Source organism: Ahaetulla prasina, chromosome 3, assembly GCF_028640845.1.
Source record: "Ahaetulla prasina isolate Xishuangbanna chromosome 3, ASM2864084v1, whole genome shotgun sequence".
Lineage (NCBI taxonomy): Eukaryota > Metazoa > Chordata > Lepidosauria > Squamata > Colubridae > Ahaetulla > Ahaetulla prasina.
In genome coordinates, this window is record NC_080541.1 from 76258344 (window position 1) to 76275587 (window position 17244).

Sequence of the window (17244 nt, forward strand, 5' to 3'; positions counted from 1 at the left end):
TGCATAAATTAATGCATGGAAATACTTAGCAGTATACAAACATTATTCAGTAATACAGTAACTCTGAAGCACATGCATGAAATTAAAGATGAAGATCTACACAGGGGTTCCCAGTCTTGGCAACTTTAAGACATGTGGACTTCACTCAGCATTAGAATGGAATTTAGAATAGAATTCTTTATTGGCCAAGTGTGATTAGACACACAAGGAATTTGTCTTTGATGCATATGCTCTCAGTGTACATAAGGAGAATAAAATACATTCATCAAAAATAAAAAGAGACAACACTTAGTGATAGTCAAGGTTACTAATAAGCTATCAAATTGTATCAGGAAACAAATAAAAACAATCTAATTGAAAGATACAAGGACATGGTTATATTAATAAGAGGAAAGAGATAGATACTAGTGAAGAAGAGAAAAATAATAGTAATACAGTCTTAGTAAAGTATTTGACTGTTGTGGGAATTAGCCGTTAAGCAGAGTGATGGCATTTGGGGGGAAACTGTCCTTGGGTCTAGTTGTTTTGGTGTGCAGTGCCCTATAGCGTCTTTTTAAGGGTAGAAGTTGAAACAATTTATGTCAAGGATTTAAGAGGTCTGTAGATATTTTTTTATCTTAATTAATCTTGGTTAAATTGCCAAGATTGGGAAGCATTTCTCATGTTTTATTTACCCTTTCGATAATTTCACTTTAAAAAAGATTCACATACGTTAATACTAATTTGTTAATATATTCATGTCAAGGAAGTGCCATGCTTGCAATTTTCAATTAAAGTTAGATAAGTTCACTGAATAAGGATTCTGAATTCCCATAAGTAAACGAACTGAATTCTGATTTTTTTAAAGCTTTTATGGTGAGCATTTAAACACTCTCTTGCAATATAATTATGACTTTCAGAGTTATAAAGTAGGTTGAATTTTAAGATGAACTGGGAAACGTGAACTGGGAAATTGATATCCCACAAATCCGCCTCTATTTTGTGGGAATTACACCTAATCCATAGTATTAAGTATATATTCAATGTTAAGTATTTTGTATTACATAAAGCCCTATAATAGCTGGTATTATGAAATGTTACTTTCTTATTTTATCATATGTAAGAACTGCCGATCTCCCTCACATAAGGTGTTCTGATCTTATAACCTCACTATAAGCTGCTTCATCAAGTATCACAAAAGCTACCATTTAAGACTTCTATACGGTGACTCAGTGGCTAAGACACTGAGCTTGTCGATCAAAAGGTCAGCAGTTCAGCGGTTCAAATTCCTAGTAATGGAGTGAGCTCCTGTTACTTGTCCCAGCTTCTGCCAACCTAGCAGTTCGAAAGTGCGTAAAAAATGCAAGTAGAAAAATAGGGGGCGACCTTTGGTGGGAATGTAATAGCGTTCCATGCACCTTTGGCATTTAGTCATGCCGGCCACATGACCATGGAGACATCTTTGGACAGCACTGGCTCTTTGGCTTTGAAACGGAGATGAGAACCGCCCCCTAGAGTCAGGAACGACTACAACATATATGTGAGGGGAACCTTTATCTTTACCTATGCATTATATTCTCCCACAGAAGTGCTACTTGCAAACTAGGATTTTAATCTTCTGGAGTAAAAGGTACACTTCAGGGATTGTCCACATTTCCAGAATTTCATAGGAAATTTAAACATCATCTCTAGCTAAATACTAAATAATCAATATCTCTTGGCAGCCCATCCTGATCAGAAATAGTCTAGGCGAGAGGCAGGCAACTGTTCTGTGCAAGAGGGCACTTTGAAAACAAGTCAGGGTTGCCAAGGGTTTGGTGGCTTGTTGCCTATTCATTAATCGTTTCATAGTTCCCATCACCAATCTCTTTCCACTTATGACTGTATGACTATAACTTGTTGCTGGCAATCCTTATGATTTATATTGATATATTATCATCAATTGTGTTGTAAATGTTGTACCTTGATGAACGTATCTTTTCTTTTATGTACACTGAGAGCATATGCACCAAGACAAATTCCTTGTGTGTCCAATCACACTTGGCCAATAAAATTCTATTCTATTCTATTCTATTCTGTTACAGTATTAGTGGCCATCAGAAAACATCCATTAACTAGAAGGTAGCCTGATAAAGTTGCTCTTTGACACCCTCCCTATCGGAGTGAAGGAATGGGAGAGAAGGGGGAAGTCATGTTTAATTCAGCCTTGCGTTTAATTAGTAAGTCAGCCATATTCCTTGTGTGTCCAATCACACTTGGCCAATAAAGATTTCTGTTCTGTTCTGTTGTTCTGTTCTGTTCTGTTCTATTCCATATAGAAAACTAGGCATTGCATTGCAGTCAAACAAAGGTATAATGTATGAAGGAAGGTTCTGCTCTGTCCCTCACATAGAAAGAGTTCTCTATCTTTCCCTCTGCCTAGTGTCCAGTGGTCATTCCACATAGTTTTGAGTTGACTTCACCCTTTCCATGTTGGTCTGTTCAATATTTACCTGTGCTTTCCCCACCCACCACCAGCAGTGGGATTCAAATTTTTTTACTGCTGGTTCTGTGGGTGTGGCTTGGTGGATATGGCAGGGGAAGGATACTGCAAAATCCCCATTTCCTCCTGATCAGCTGGGACTCGGGAAGCAGAGAATAGATGGGGGTGAGGCTAGTCAGAGATGGTATTTACCAGTTCTCCGAACTACTCAAAATTTCCACTACTAGTTCTCCAGAACTGGTCAGAACCTGCTGAAACCCACCTCTGGCCCCCACTCCTGAAGAGTTCTGAGTGCTTTGTCCATGTTTATAAAGAAATTGACATTGGTGGGACAAGTGAAGGGAGAAGGACAAATAACTTGCAGCTGATGACAATAAGGAAAGATTTAAATGTACCACTTGCTGCCAAGCGTCTGCTCAAAATGTACATTTCTAAAACTTTTAGGGATTTATTTGCACTCAATATGAAGCTCAACCCATTAGGCAACACGTTCAGACCTCGTAGTGCTAACTAATGGCTTAAGAAGGCATTTTGTACTTCCTCTCACCTCAAATCCATCAAGGCCACTTTTAGATAATCTTCCTGGGCATTCAAAAACAAAGATCTGGCTTGTTCAGGTCGCCATTTCAACCCGTTACATCCCTATGATGCAACATTTTAAAAGGCTTCCAACTGATTTACTTCAACTCTTACACATTTTCAGAAAGTAAATGGAAAAAGGGGGAAAAAATGCTGTAGCAATATGGCAAATGTTAGTATGGAAGGTAAAGGAAGCTTATACAAAACATAGGACTATATGCCTCTATAAACAAACATACCTCATTTATTTGGGGTAAGAGGCTACCCATGTAATCAGTTGAGGGTCATACAGATTGTCCTCAGCTTACAACCATTCATTTAGTGACCATTCGGAGTTACGGCAGCACTGAAAAAAGTGACTTATGACTGTTTTTCAAAGTTACAACCACTGGTCATGTGATCAAAATTCAGTTGCTTGGCAACTGGTTCATATTTATGACAGTTGCAGTGTTCCAGGATCATGCGATTACCTTCTGTGATCCTCTGACAAGCAAATCAATGGGGAGGCCAGATTCACTTAACAACCATGTTACCAACTTAACAAGTACAGTGATTTCCTTAACACCTGTAGCAAGAAAGGTCATAAAATGGGGCAAAATTCACTTAACAACTGTCTCGTTTAAAGGCTCAATTGTGGTCTTAAGTCAATGACTTCCTGTACAACCTCTCCAGACTTCATTGCAAAACAGTCCTTTTACTTTTTACAGGGTGATTTTTACTGATTTTAACAGTACTGTGACAATCACCTAAATGTATATAAAATCTTAAATTTCATTGCACAACAGTTTGTTCACTTAGAACTGTAATTTCTTTTATAATTAAAGTACAGAGTTGTTAATGAAGCCAACTAACAAATAAGTGAGCTTTTGATTTGCTGGCTAGATCTTTGATATCATTTATGAAAAATATCACACCACTGGACAAAATAAGTCTGACTCTACTAAGAAGATGAAGATATTCCCTCAGATAGTGACATTTTACTCACAATTTTGGATTTTTAAAAAAATAACCAAGAGGTATTTTTTCTTTCTTGGATTGTTTTCTCTCCAATGAATCTCAGGGGAGGGAGGGGAGGGGAGGGAGGGGAGGGGAGGGGAGGAGTGGGTGGGCCCAGCCAGGAATGGGCAGCCAGGAATGGGATTTGGGGGTTATCCAAACTGCACAAAATCTTAGCTAGAGGTTCTCCTGAACCCCTGCAAACCCCCAACCCTGGTTCTGATGGATCAACAGAACTGATAAGCTTCTGAGATGAGAAACAAAACATTTTCTTCTTCCTCAAAGAAAAGAGAGTCCAGTTGGCTTTTGAAAAAGCACCTTTGAAACAGGTGTTGATTGATTGAGCATCAGTCAATGGATGCTCAATTGATGATTGAGAATCTCTACAGACATTTACCTATAAAGCCTTATGTGGCATTGGATTGTATTACTTCAGAGATCACCTGTCTCCCATAACATCTGCCTAGCGGGTTCAATCTGGCAAGGTTGACACACTCTGGGTTCCAAACAATGCCATGTATCGTATCTCAAGAAGCACATCTTCCATGTGGCAGCATGCGTGCTCTTGGAATGAGATTCCTCAAACACGCATACGTCGAGGTTTGCTTTCTCTGCCATCTTTGTTCCTTGGTTTTGTGTTCTTGTTTCTGTTATAATATTACTTGCTTTTAAATATGTTTTTTCCTTCAAAGTTTTTATTTTATGCAAAAGTAAGTTAAAATATGAAACTCTTAAAACCCCGAAAAGAAACAAAAAATACATAAAACATTTAAGACATTAAAAAAGTGCATTTAAAAAACCCAACCCATATACACGTTGTCCCCTCTAACTGAATAATGATTAACCCATCCCTACAATATTAATTCCCAGCCCTTGCAAAACAGACACCCCCTCCATTTTTTTAAAGTACTACCGGTAAAGTGTTACCGGTAGTAAATCTATTTGCAAATTATTGTTCTGTCTCTATATGTTATATTAATGATAAAATAGTTAATAGTAAGAAAGTTGCTTTTAAATATTTTAACAAATTGTAAAGAGCCCAGTCACAGAGGATCTGGCAGCATATACATTTAATAAATTATTATTAAATTAATAACTAATTATTATTATTATTATTATTATTATTATTATTATTATTATTATTATTATTATTATTATTATTATTATTATTATCTATATTTTAGTAGCAAATGGAAATAGAGATTTTATTTCTCATGTAAATTTATTATCCAAGCAGTCTAAGCCTCAACGTAAGTTTTCTGGGCTTTGGCCTAGTGTGCCTTATGATTACAGCCAATCATGGTATAGCATGATGCTGAACCCTGACTGTAATAAGGAAAGTTTAGCTCCCTCATAAAAATATTTTCCCGGCCACTGACCCTTTACATAGTAATTTTCCTAACAAAAGGACTAGTCTGGTAGGATTTTTGCCATGAGCTTTTTAATGATAACTGCTTTCTCAGTTTGCGTCCTTGGATGAAGGTCGCAGCTAAGACAAATAAAAACTGCTATTTGCAATTACTATTTATAAAATAAGGCTATACAACAGCTATATTTGGTTATTTGTACTTCGGTAAATTGTAGCAGCTTATAATATTCATTTACAGATTTTTACTAGTAACTTACAAGTTTCAACAGAATCCGGTTACATACGCAGTTCAAGCACACTTCTACTTCATTTCCCCATATGATATATTAAGCTTAAAACATTTTAATAAAAACATACATATAAGTCAGACCTTCTAGCTATGGTGCTTACTGCTAGATAAACTCATAGGAAAGCAGCCTTAATTTATCAACCTCTGAAAACTAGAAAAGTCCCATTTATTTAAATCAAGATGTATATATCCACTAATTCGACCTCACAGCCTCTTTGCTATATTTTCCACTGCAATTATTTTGTATCTTTCTCAAATCTGTCTTGGCACGTTGCTTTAGAACTGTCTTTGCAGAGAAACTGCATCCAAATAATCACAACCACCAACCCCATTGAGTTTCAGCAGTCATGCTATTTGCTCTTGATACAGCAATAGCGATAAAACACCAAGCTCTCTTATTCCAGTGTGAAACAGAAGTAACACATTTTAATAATCTGGCTAAATTTGAAAGATGCTTTGTTGTTTTATTTTTAAATAAAATACTATACATATAAAGATCTGGAGCCTAACCACTGTAACAGGTACACTTGCGATTGGCATTAGGATCAGGGGTGAAATCCAGCAGGTTCTGACAGGTTCTGGAGAACCAGTAGTGGAAATTTTGAGTAGTTCGGAGAACCAGCAAATGCCACCTCTGGCTGGCCCCAGAGTGGGGTGGGAATGGAGATTTTGCAGTATCCTTCCCCTGCCACGCCCACCAAGCCACGCCCACCAAGCCACACCATGCCCACCAAGTCACGCCCACAGAACCGGTAGTAAAAAAAATTGAATTTCACCACTGATTAGGATCCTGATGTAAGTCTATCAAGGGAGTTATATAGCTTTAAAATGATTCTCAGTGTGATTCCCATAATCAATCTCCTGTTAAAGCAGGCTCATGTACTGCTTGTCAATTAGTGTGTGATGCACACAATCCATTACACTTGGCCTGCTATTCTGCCGAGTAGCATGTTTCCTGGCTCTGTCAACAATTTTAGTAATAAAACACAAAAAATTAAGGTATCTGTCAAATCAACTCCATCATCTTCTGATGTCATGGATACTACCAAGCCATTTTCTTAAGAACAATAGATAAATGTTTGCTATTGACATTTTCCGACATGCTTTTTTTCAATTTTCCAGGCTAGCCTCCAGTCCTAGAAGTTCTGGGTCCTCTTCCATCCATGTACTAACCAAGTCTAATCCTGCTTAGCTTTCTGAGATCAACTGTCAGTTATCCGACCATACAGAAATTGAACTGCCATTTCAAAAAGTGTTTGCTGTTAGATGAGAAATGAATACAAGCATTTTAAATGACAGAGCTTAGTTCAAAGGGACGAAATAGGAATTCAGCGAAATGTGTATGTAACCTGAATAGGTCTCTCCTAATACCATTTCTAGAGGCACACAAGCAAATTCCATATAAATCCATTCATCCTTAGTTCACATTCTTCTTCTCTGCGTAGGTCTCAAGAATAGGGCATTGAGAAACAGGATAAACAACTGAAACCACATGTTGCTGCATAGCTCTATTTCTGCAAAAGAATTTAACCTAAAACAAAGAAAGGAAGTAACAGATGAGTTTACCTGCCAGTTCTCAAGAGACATATTCAAAACTGGATACCAATCTGTATTGTACTATACAGTATACAAGATAAAGTAGGTTTATAATGTTACACTAACTTTTTGTGGAAGCCACATTCTCGTTAGTTAAATTCAGCTGATCACACAAAAGTAGGGAAGTGACAAAGGTCACTTAATAAAGACAAACTTTTATTTTAATTTAATATTTTATTTTAATTTAAAATATTATAATAGAACTAGTCTTAGTGTGGATGAACTTCTCATTCCAATGCAGAATGTATAGAATTCGACATCCCTGCAGGGAGATACTCTCTACAAATTGTTAGTATCTCTGATTTATAGCAAATAAAATATACATATGTGTTTGTCTACAAGCCATCCCAAAATGTAGCACTGAAAATTCAAATAACTAACTTTAACCCTGTTAAGGGCGGTAATTTTTAGAATCAGACCAAAAGCCTATTTAATCAAGATGCACAGAAGCCATCCAGATAACTATCAAAACGCCATAAGTCAGATGTGAGGATAATAATTCTCTATATGCTTCCTGTAATTCAGAAGATAGTACCTTTCTGCCTGTAATTCAGATGGTAGTCGTCTGATCAAAATTCAGATGCTTGGCAACTGATTCATATTTATGATGGTTGCAGTGTCCCGACTCCCGAGGTCATGTGATCAACCTTTTGTGACCTTCTGACAAGCAAAATCAATGGGGAAGCCGGATTCACTTAAGGACCATGTTACTAATGTAGCAATTGCAGTGATTCACTTAACAATTTATTTATTTTTATTTATTAAAATTTTTTTTTATACCGCCCTTCTCCCGAAGGACTCAGGGCGGTATACAGCCAAAGATAAAAAGTTGATATACATACAATTTAAAACCAAAATTTAAAACTGAGCAAATTACAAAAGGCCAATATTAAAATTTAAAAAAATTTAAAAACCCTAAGGCAATAAAAACCCAATTTAAAATTAATAACACTATTATGCCAGTCCCGCTTGGATAAATAGATGTGTTTTCAGCTCATGGCGAAAGGTCAGAAGATCAGGTACTTGGCGTAAACCAGGGGGAAGTTCATTCCAGAGCGTCGGGGCTCCAACAGAGAAGGCCCTACTCCTGGGGGCCGCCAGCCGACATTGTTTGGCGGACGGCACCCTGAGAAGACCCTCTCTGTGGGAGCGTACGGGTCAGTGGGAGGCATTAGGTAACAGCAGGCAGTCTCGTAAGTACCCGGGTCCCAAGCCATGGAGCGCTTTAAAGGTGGTAACCAAAATCTTGAAGCGCACCCGAAAGACCACAGGAAGCCAGTGCAAACTGCGTAGTAGCGGTGTTACATGGGAGCCACGAGTGGCTCCCATTACTACTCGCGCAGCCGCGTTCTGGACTAACTGCAGTCTCTGGGTGCACCTCAATGGCAGCCCCATGTAGAGAGCATTGCAATAATCCAACCGAGACGTAACCAGAGCGTGAGTGACCGTGCATAAGGCATCCCGGTCAAGGAAGGGACGCAACTGGCGAACCAAGCGAACTTGGTAAAAGGCCCTCCTGGAGACGGCCGCCAGGTGTTCATCAAAGGACAGCCGTCCATCCAGGAGGACGCCCAAGTTGCGTACCACCTCCTTTGGGGCCAATAACTCGCCCCCAACAGTCAGCTGTGGGTGCAGCTGACTGTACCGGGGTGCCGGCATCCACAGCCACTCCGTCTTGGAGGGATTGAGCTTGAGTCTGTTTCTCCCCATCCAGACCCGTACGGCTTCCAAACACCGGGACAGCACTTCGACAGCTTCGTTGGGGTGGTCCGGGGTGGAAAAGTACAGCTGAGTATCATCAGCGTACAGATGATAACTCACCCCGAAACCACTGATGACCTCCCCCAGCGGCTTCATATAGATGTTGAACAGGAGAGGCGAGAGAATCGACCCCTGAGGCACCCCACAAGTAAGGTGTCTCGCGGACGACCTCTGCCTTCCTGTCAACACCGTCTGCGACCGGTCAGAGAGATAGGAGGAGAACCACCGATATACGGTGCCCCCCACTCCCAATCCCTCCAACCGGCGCAGCAGGATACCATGGTCGATGGTATCAAAAGCCGCCGAGAGATCTAACAGGACCAAGGCAGAGGAGCAACCCCTATCCCTGGCCCTCCAGAGGTCATCAACCAACGCGACCAAAGCCGTCTCTGTGCTATAACCGGGTCGGAAGCCGGACTGTAACGGGTCTAGATAGACAGCTTCATCCAGGTACCGGGGAAGCTGCCATGCAACCACACTCTCTACAACCTTCGCCACAAAGCGAAGGTTGGAGACTGGACGATAATTCCCTAAAATAGCTGGGTCCAGGGAAGGCTTCTTGAGGAGGGGTCTCACCACCGCCTCTTTCAAGGCGGCGGGGAAAACCCCTTCCAACAAAGAAGCATTTATAATCCCCTGGAGCCAGCCTCGTGTCACTTCCTGGGTAGCCAGCACTAACCAGGAAGGACACGGGTCCAGTAAACATGTAGTTGCATGCAAGCTCCCCAGCAACCTGTCCACGTCCTCGAGAGCCACAGAATCAAACTCATCCCAAATAACCTCTACAAGACGCGTCTCCGTCATCTCGGTTGGATCATCGCAATTTTGGTCCAAACTATCCCGAAGCTGAATGATTTTATCGTATAGATAACCGTTAAATTCCTCGGCTCGTCCTTGTAAAGGGTCATCCCGTCCCCCCTGATGGAGGGAACGGGTCACCCGAAACAAGGCGGCCGGGCAGTTATCTGCCGATGCAATGAGAGTGGAAACCTACGAACGTTTCGCCTCCCTCATTGCCACTAGGTAGGTCTTAGTAAAAGACCTCACTAGTGTCCAATCAGCCTCAGAACGGCTAGACCTCCAAGTGCTCTCTAGGCGTCTTCTCCGGCGTTTCATCTCTCTCAGCTCCTCGGAGAACCAGGGAGCCAATTGAGATCTACGCCGGGTCAGAGGCCGCAAAGGCACGACACGGTCCAAAGCCCCAGCCGCGGCCCGTTCCCAGGCCGCAACTAGTTCTTCAGTCGTGCCGTGGGCAAGATCCTCAGGGAACGGCCCAAGCTCCGTCCGGAACCTCTCCGGGTCCATCAGGCGCCTGGGACGGAACCAACGCATCGGCTCCGTCTCCCTGCGGTGGTGGGCGACGGTCTGAAAGTCTAGGCGAAGAAGAAAATGTTCTGACCATGACACCGGTTCCATCACTATATCTCCTAATTCCAGATCATTAACCCACTGACCAGAGATAAAAACCAGGTCTAGTGCGCCTCCCCCAATGTGTGTAGGGCCATCAGTTACTTGAATCAAGTCCAAGGCCGTCATGGAGGCCTGGAACTCCTGAACCACCGTCGACGACAAGCCGGCCGATGGCAAGTTGAAATCCCCCAGGACCAAAAGTCTGGGAATCTCAACCGCCACCCCAGCAAGCATCTCTAGTAGCTCAGGTAGGGCTGTAGTCACGTAGCAAGGAGCCAGGTACGTGATCAACAGACCCATTTGATTCCGATGGCCCCACTTCACAGGAGAGATTCACAACCAGCTATCTGAGGTACAGTGGACTCCCTTGGCTCCAGACTCTCTTTAATCACAACCGCCACCCCCCCACCCCTACCTTGGGCCCTTGGCTGATGGAATGCACGGAAACCCAGAGGGCACAGTTCGACCAGGGGCACACCCCCCTCTGTGCCCAACCAGGTCTCCGTAATGCCCATAAAGTCCACAGACTCCCTCTGAATCAGATCACAAATCAGGGGAGCCTTATTAACCACGGACCGGGCATTGCACAACATCAGCCGAAGGCCCAAGCTCTGAGGGTCCTGACCATCCGGGGAACGAGTAAGGACTGAGGGGCCGGAGCACGTGATCGCATTTAGACATCGAACACGTGCTCCCAAAGGACGATACGGCCCCTTGCCTCCGCTATATCTGCCTCTCCCACTTACCGTACAGATGGAATAACACTCTCTGCTTTGCCCATTCCCCTCCCCCCCATCTTCGGACCCGCTAAAGTAATGCCATGAGCGCGCGCTGGGACTGGACATACCCCCCGACGGGTTCCCCCCAACACCCGTCACTACCCTCCCCCCCTTAAAAAACCTCTTTAAAAAAACCCAAAGGTTCTTCTTTGACGCATGCCACCTCTCCGGGAATAGTCCTCAACCAGGTACTACAGGTCTTACAACCCTAAGCTGGCAGTCCTGATCGTCAAACCCTCCCTCAAACCCCAGAGTCCAGACGCCAGCACAGAATCTGGAATCCAGAGTCCAGGGGGAGGAAGGAAGGGAGACCACTGCAGGAGGAGCACACCAATTCCTATGCCTTACTCCCAGCCTGGTCCATTTGGTCCAAAAGTCCGGACCGTAGGCAAGCAGATAGCAACATAAGGTCCAGGTGGAAAATATACCAAGGGGGAAAGGGCGAAGAGGAGGTAATTAGCTGAATCCACAGCCAATTGTGGCAAGAAAGGATCTAAAATGGGGCAAAACCTACTTAACAACTGTCTTGCTTAGTAACATAAATTTTGGGCTCAGTTGTGATCGTAACTCAAGGATTATCTGCAGTGGTGAAATTCAAATGTTTTTACTACCGGTTCTGTGGGCATGGCTTGGTGGGTATGGCTTGGGCATGACAGGGGAAGGATACTGCAAAATCCCCATTCTCTCCCCATTCCTGGGGGAAGGATATTGCAAAATCTCCATTCCCACCCCACTCTGGGGCTAGCCAGAGATGGTATTTTCCGGTTCTCCAAACTACTCAAAATTTCCGCTACCTATTCTCCACCCCTGATTATCTGTATCTTAACAGTTATTTGGCAGTTACATGCTACACAGGTAAATTGCTTAATATTTCCAGCCTCAAGCAAATACAGGGTCCAGATCTCTATTATGTGGTATATTAGAAAAATTAGGGCCACAACTGGTTCAGACTGATTCTTTTTTTAAGAATACCAGGAAAGTCATACACCTATGAGTTTACCTGCCAGTTCTCAGGAGACATATTATTACAACTACTACTCTATCTTGTGTTTATCAATGTCTGATATAGTATATCACTAGGTATAGATAACCTATGGAATGACCTTAAAGGACAGGAAGATGAACTACAACAATCGTATTAGGAGGGGCTTTAATTTAGACCAAAAAATTAGCTTCAATAAACATCTCAAACAGACCCTTCCCTAGTGCACAGAAAAATAGAATGAGGGAGGGGAATGCATCTTCAGACTTCCATCATTCTGATACTATAGATGTTACAATAAAAGTAATCCTAACCTCTACATTCTATGATTGTAATGAAAAGACTTCCCTTGAAATTAAACTTATAAAAATACAATTAATGATCTATAGATATTATCAACTTAATTTTAAGATTAGATTTTGTAAGAAGAGCTGTTAAGGCTGAAAGACACTGAGACAACACCCAAGGTCTTCTCTTGAATTTACATGAACAAAATGCTGAAATAATAGTCAGGTTTCAAAATAAAGTATGCATTATCAAACTCACCCCAAAGGAACTTGTTAAGAGTTCACATAAATGTTGTAAGAGTGTAAGCCACAAACATTTTGTGAAATATGAAGTCTATGTCACTGAACTTCAGTTGGTACAATCTACTATTCTTGGCAAATAAGATTACTAGAAGGCTGTTATTAAGACTTGAAGGATTTGTAATTCTGCATTCCTTAATGTGCATGTGTTTGCTTTAAAACAAGTAGTGCAATATTTAGCCCTTTTTTTTACTACTCTAGACAATTTTATACAAAAAATATTATTGTAAAATTAATATTAATAAAATTAATAAAGAGCAACTTGATCCACATTAATACCTTATGAAAAATTTTACAATTATACAAACTGATTTTCAAGAATTCATGGTTATACATCAAAAGTAATAGCCGTAATAGCTCAGGCTGTTAGAAGCCTGTTATTAGAACACAGCAGCCTGCAATTACTGCAGGTTCAAGCCCGGCCCGAGGTTGACTCAGCCTTCCATCCTTTATAAGGTAGGTAAAATGAGGACCCAGATTGTTGGGGGGGCAATAAGTTGACTTTGTAAAATATACAAATAGAATGAGACTATTGCCTTATACACTGTAAGCCGCCATGAGTCTTCGGAGAAGGGCGGGATATAAATGTAAATAAAATTTTTTTAAAAAAGTATGAACGTTGGTTTCTTCACTAGATCAGAGCTATTGGCAGCCTGTTTTTCTGGCTTAATTCCCAAAGAGCTTCAGCACTCAAATTATTTATTATTTAAATATTCCATTCGGATGTATATGCGGTTCCAGTCACATGCATATATATATAGATAGCTTTTTGAGATATTTTATTGCATAAGAAATAGATAATATAGACCTGAAGTGTAACAGGAATATATTTGTTACAAATTGCTATTGATATTAAGATGCATAAGAGGAACCCATTATATCTGTGTGAATACGGAAACTTAGTATTTAAATTATACATACATACATACAAGCAAACAAACAAACAAATAAACAAACATGGGCAGGTGTACATCATTGAGACGCCTTTCTGGTCTAGGATTGTCTAGACTTTAATGTCTGAGAACTATTCTCATGATCTTGTCTATGGCAATAATCAGGGTATCTTCTTAGTCATGGCTGTCTGTAGAAATATGTCAGGAATCTTCAGTTGACTAGTTTCATTTAACTGCACTCTTCATTCATATGTTTGGGTCCTTTGATGGGATATTGGAATCTGGATTTTACTTTACTGAAAAAAGTTTTTGGATCTGAAAATTCCAAACCAAAAACATGAAGCATTGGGAAAACTGATTTACTGGGGTTAGAATAGAATAGAATTCTTTATTGGCCAAGTGTGATTGGACACACAAGGAATTTGTCTTGGTGCATACACTCTCGGAGTACATAAAAGAAAAGATACATTCATCAAGAATCATAAGGTACAACACTTAATGATAGTCATAGGGAAACAGTCAATATAAATCTTAAGGATACCAGCAGCAAGGTTACAGTTATACAGTCATAAGTGGGAGGAGATGGGTGATAGGAATGATGAGTTATGTTGATACTTTTATTTTCATATGAGAAACCATCCTTATGCCGGGTATGAAAAGCTCTGCATACATACAGCAAATGAAAAAGCATTAAATAAAGCAGTGATGGATCAAATAAATGATCATGGAGACAAGGAGTGGCCCATCACAAGCTCACAAGCAGGACTCTAGCAGTTTGCACTTAAATCCCTAGCAGCTGGTAGAAAGAAAGCTTACTAAAAATCACTCATATTTCTCCACACATTTACTATTACAACTGATATGATAGCTGAGTGACCAATTTTTTTTCACATCCAACAAAAAATAAATCTGAACACTATTCATTCCTTACCTCTATCACTACTGCAGAATTTTAATTAAAGAACTAAATTCCAAAATTAGTTAAGGAAAGCATGAAGATTATAATTTCTGGAGTTCTTTCTAATCTTTCTATCAGCACCTGCCGTACGAACCATCTGTATTTTCTTATGTGTAACAAAGCAATGCATTGCACCTCATCTATGCCTCTCTACTCCACTTGCATCTGTGTGCTGTTGTGTAAGTATGCACACTAAGAAGCACGAGTGGGGGGAGTTGGATATGCTCTGTGATCAGGAGCCAGGATAAGGGCTTAGAATGGAGCAGGCGCTACCATTCTGAGTCACTTCCATCACTGCCCATCCTATAAGGATGTCTTTTTTCCTATACTTCTATACTTTTTTTTAACCGCAGTCCAAACGTTGCCCATTTTCAAAGTCAATCTCTTTTTTTTTTTCATCTATTTTGAGAAAGTTGTCCTATTGACAAGAGTTTTGCACTCCTTTACATGATTTTTCTCCATCATTTCGCTGGGTTAGTAAGAATAAAAAAAGGACCCGCAGCTTGGCAGACAAGGACATAATCTGTAGCACTGGATTTTAGGTGTAAGATCGTGCATCTATAAGATGTCAGCAAAGGGTAGGGAATGCTTGGTTGCAGAGGCACCGGAATGCTGCTACCCAATTAGAACAGACAGCCCTGAGCCTACAGGGTTTAATGTAATAAAGCATTATAAAAATCAGAAAAAATACCAGCTGTATATTTATTACTGATTCCCATCAGTAAGATCAGGGCTTTTGCAGATGCCAATTTTCTCCCTCTTTTAAAAAGAAATTAAAGTATCGGGGGGGGGGGAAGTATCTAAAAAATAAAAATAAAAAGATGAAGGGAGTCTGTTTAGAACCTGGTGCACAAAGTCATTGGTGACCATGAACATCATGTTGTCTACCCTCCTCTAGAATATAATATTGAAAATATCATTCTTAATTACTGCAGTTATCTGCTAGTTAACGTCACAGAGATATTTTTTAGCTCATTCTTTTCTTTCTTTCAACAATAGATACATTGCTGTCCATACTTACTGAGGTACAAAAGATGCAATTGCAATCCTGAAGAGCGGTCATCTTATCCAGTGAATAGTCAGATAAGCACAGTTTGCAAGTCACCAAAGACTCCAAGGGCAATTCCCCAACTTCTGATATTCTGTTTGTCATGGTGCTGAAGCAGATTTCGGTAGCAGAAGACATCAATTTAAACACACCCGATAATTCTACAAGATATAAATCAGAACGTGCCAATGAGAATTATTTTGCAAGCTAAAATATAACATAGCGGAATTTTAAGCAATGTGTAAGCTGTGGATGTGTTTCACAGCTCCATCTTTTAACTTGTTCTTTTATTCATCAGTATAGATTGTCAAATACACTGATAGGGCTAACCCAGTTATATTTTGTGCAAGATAACACAAGTATATTCCATCCTAATTCTACAGCAGCCTTCATCAATTCAGGTGGAGAAAACACATTCAGATAAAACAACATAAGCTTACCAGAAATAAATATTTTCTATCAGAAATGTTTGTAACGTGCCACAGAAGCTATGGCATGGCCCACAACTAGATAAAATGAGCCACTTCCTCAGACTCTACAACAGGGGTGCAAACTCAAGGCCCAGGGGCCGAATCCAGCCCGTGGGTTGCTTAGATTTGGCCCATAGGGCCACCCTGGAAACAGCAAAGGACTGTCCAGCGGTGCCTTTGAACAACCCTCCCAAGCTCCGTTTTTGGTTACAACGGCCTCCTGCAGCTTCTGCCAGCGAAAACAGAGCCTGGGCGGGCTATGCACGGCCCCCCGAGTTCATTTTTGCTGGCAGAGGGCTGTAGGAGGCTGTCTTGGCCAAAAATGGAGCCTGGGCGGGCCGTGTGCAGCTCCCCTGAGCTCCGTTTTCAATGGCAGAGGGCTGCAGGAGGCTGTCATGGCTGAAAACGGAGCCCATTCCCTGGCAGAAGGCTGCAGGAGGCTGTCATGGCTGAAAACAGAGCCTCAACAAGTGACATCAGGCTGGCTATGCCCACCCTGGCTACGCCAGACTGGTCACACCCACCCCAACCACACCCACCCCAGACAACCAAAGTCAAACACCCCTGATGCGGCCCTCAATGAAATTCAGTTTGACACCTCTGCTCTACAACTCAAAAAAATCCTTGACGATTCCACAAGACATTGCCCTGCTGATCACTATAGACCAGCCCCACCAATATGTAGCTTTCCAAGCAGACTTGCACAGCCCACATTTTTAAAAGTTAATTAATTCATAATTGCTGCCCCAAAAGATGCTCTGTCAAGAACCTACAAAACTTTCAGGCCACAGTGCCACCACCAGCTCCAGCATTGCTGCCATTCCGTCAGCTGCCAAATATACCAGGTATTCCTTTGTGGCCTGCAACGATTGTTAATTTATCAATGTGACATTTTCCTGTGTACTAATTTTGCAGATCTGCTATGGACTCTGTCCAGTTGGCATCCATCCCAGACCATAAACCCCTAAGGAACCAACAACTTCAATCTGCATATCTGTTGAAGCACTTCCCAGAAAGATCCAGATTATCCAGTCTGGTAGACAATTCACCTTATGTTTGGGTGATC

General features: G+C 41.2%; 1 protein-coding gene across 5 annotated transcripts in view; it reads right to left on the minus strand.

Moving 5' to 3' along the window:
* The window catches only part of RNF144B (ring finger protein 144B), a 66541-nt gene that overhangs the window by 24631 nt on the left and 24666 nt on the right, over positions 1-17244 (minus strand). For all 5 annotated transcript variants that reach the window (XM_058177888.1, XM_058177885.1, XM_058177884.1 and 2 more), the window contains one exon: positions 15682-15869. In XM_058177888.1, coding sequence (XP_058033871.1) covers positions 15682-15846 — 165 coding nt within the window. In that variant the 5' untranslated portion in view covers positions 15847-15869. The remainder of the gene's footprint in view (positions 1-15681; positions 15870-17244) is intronic.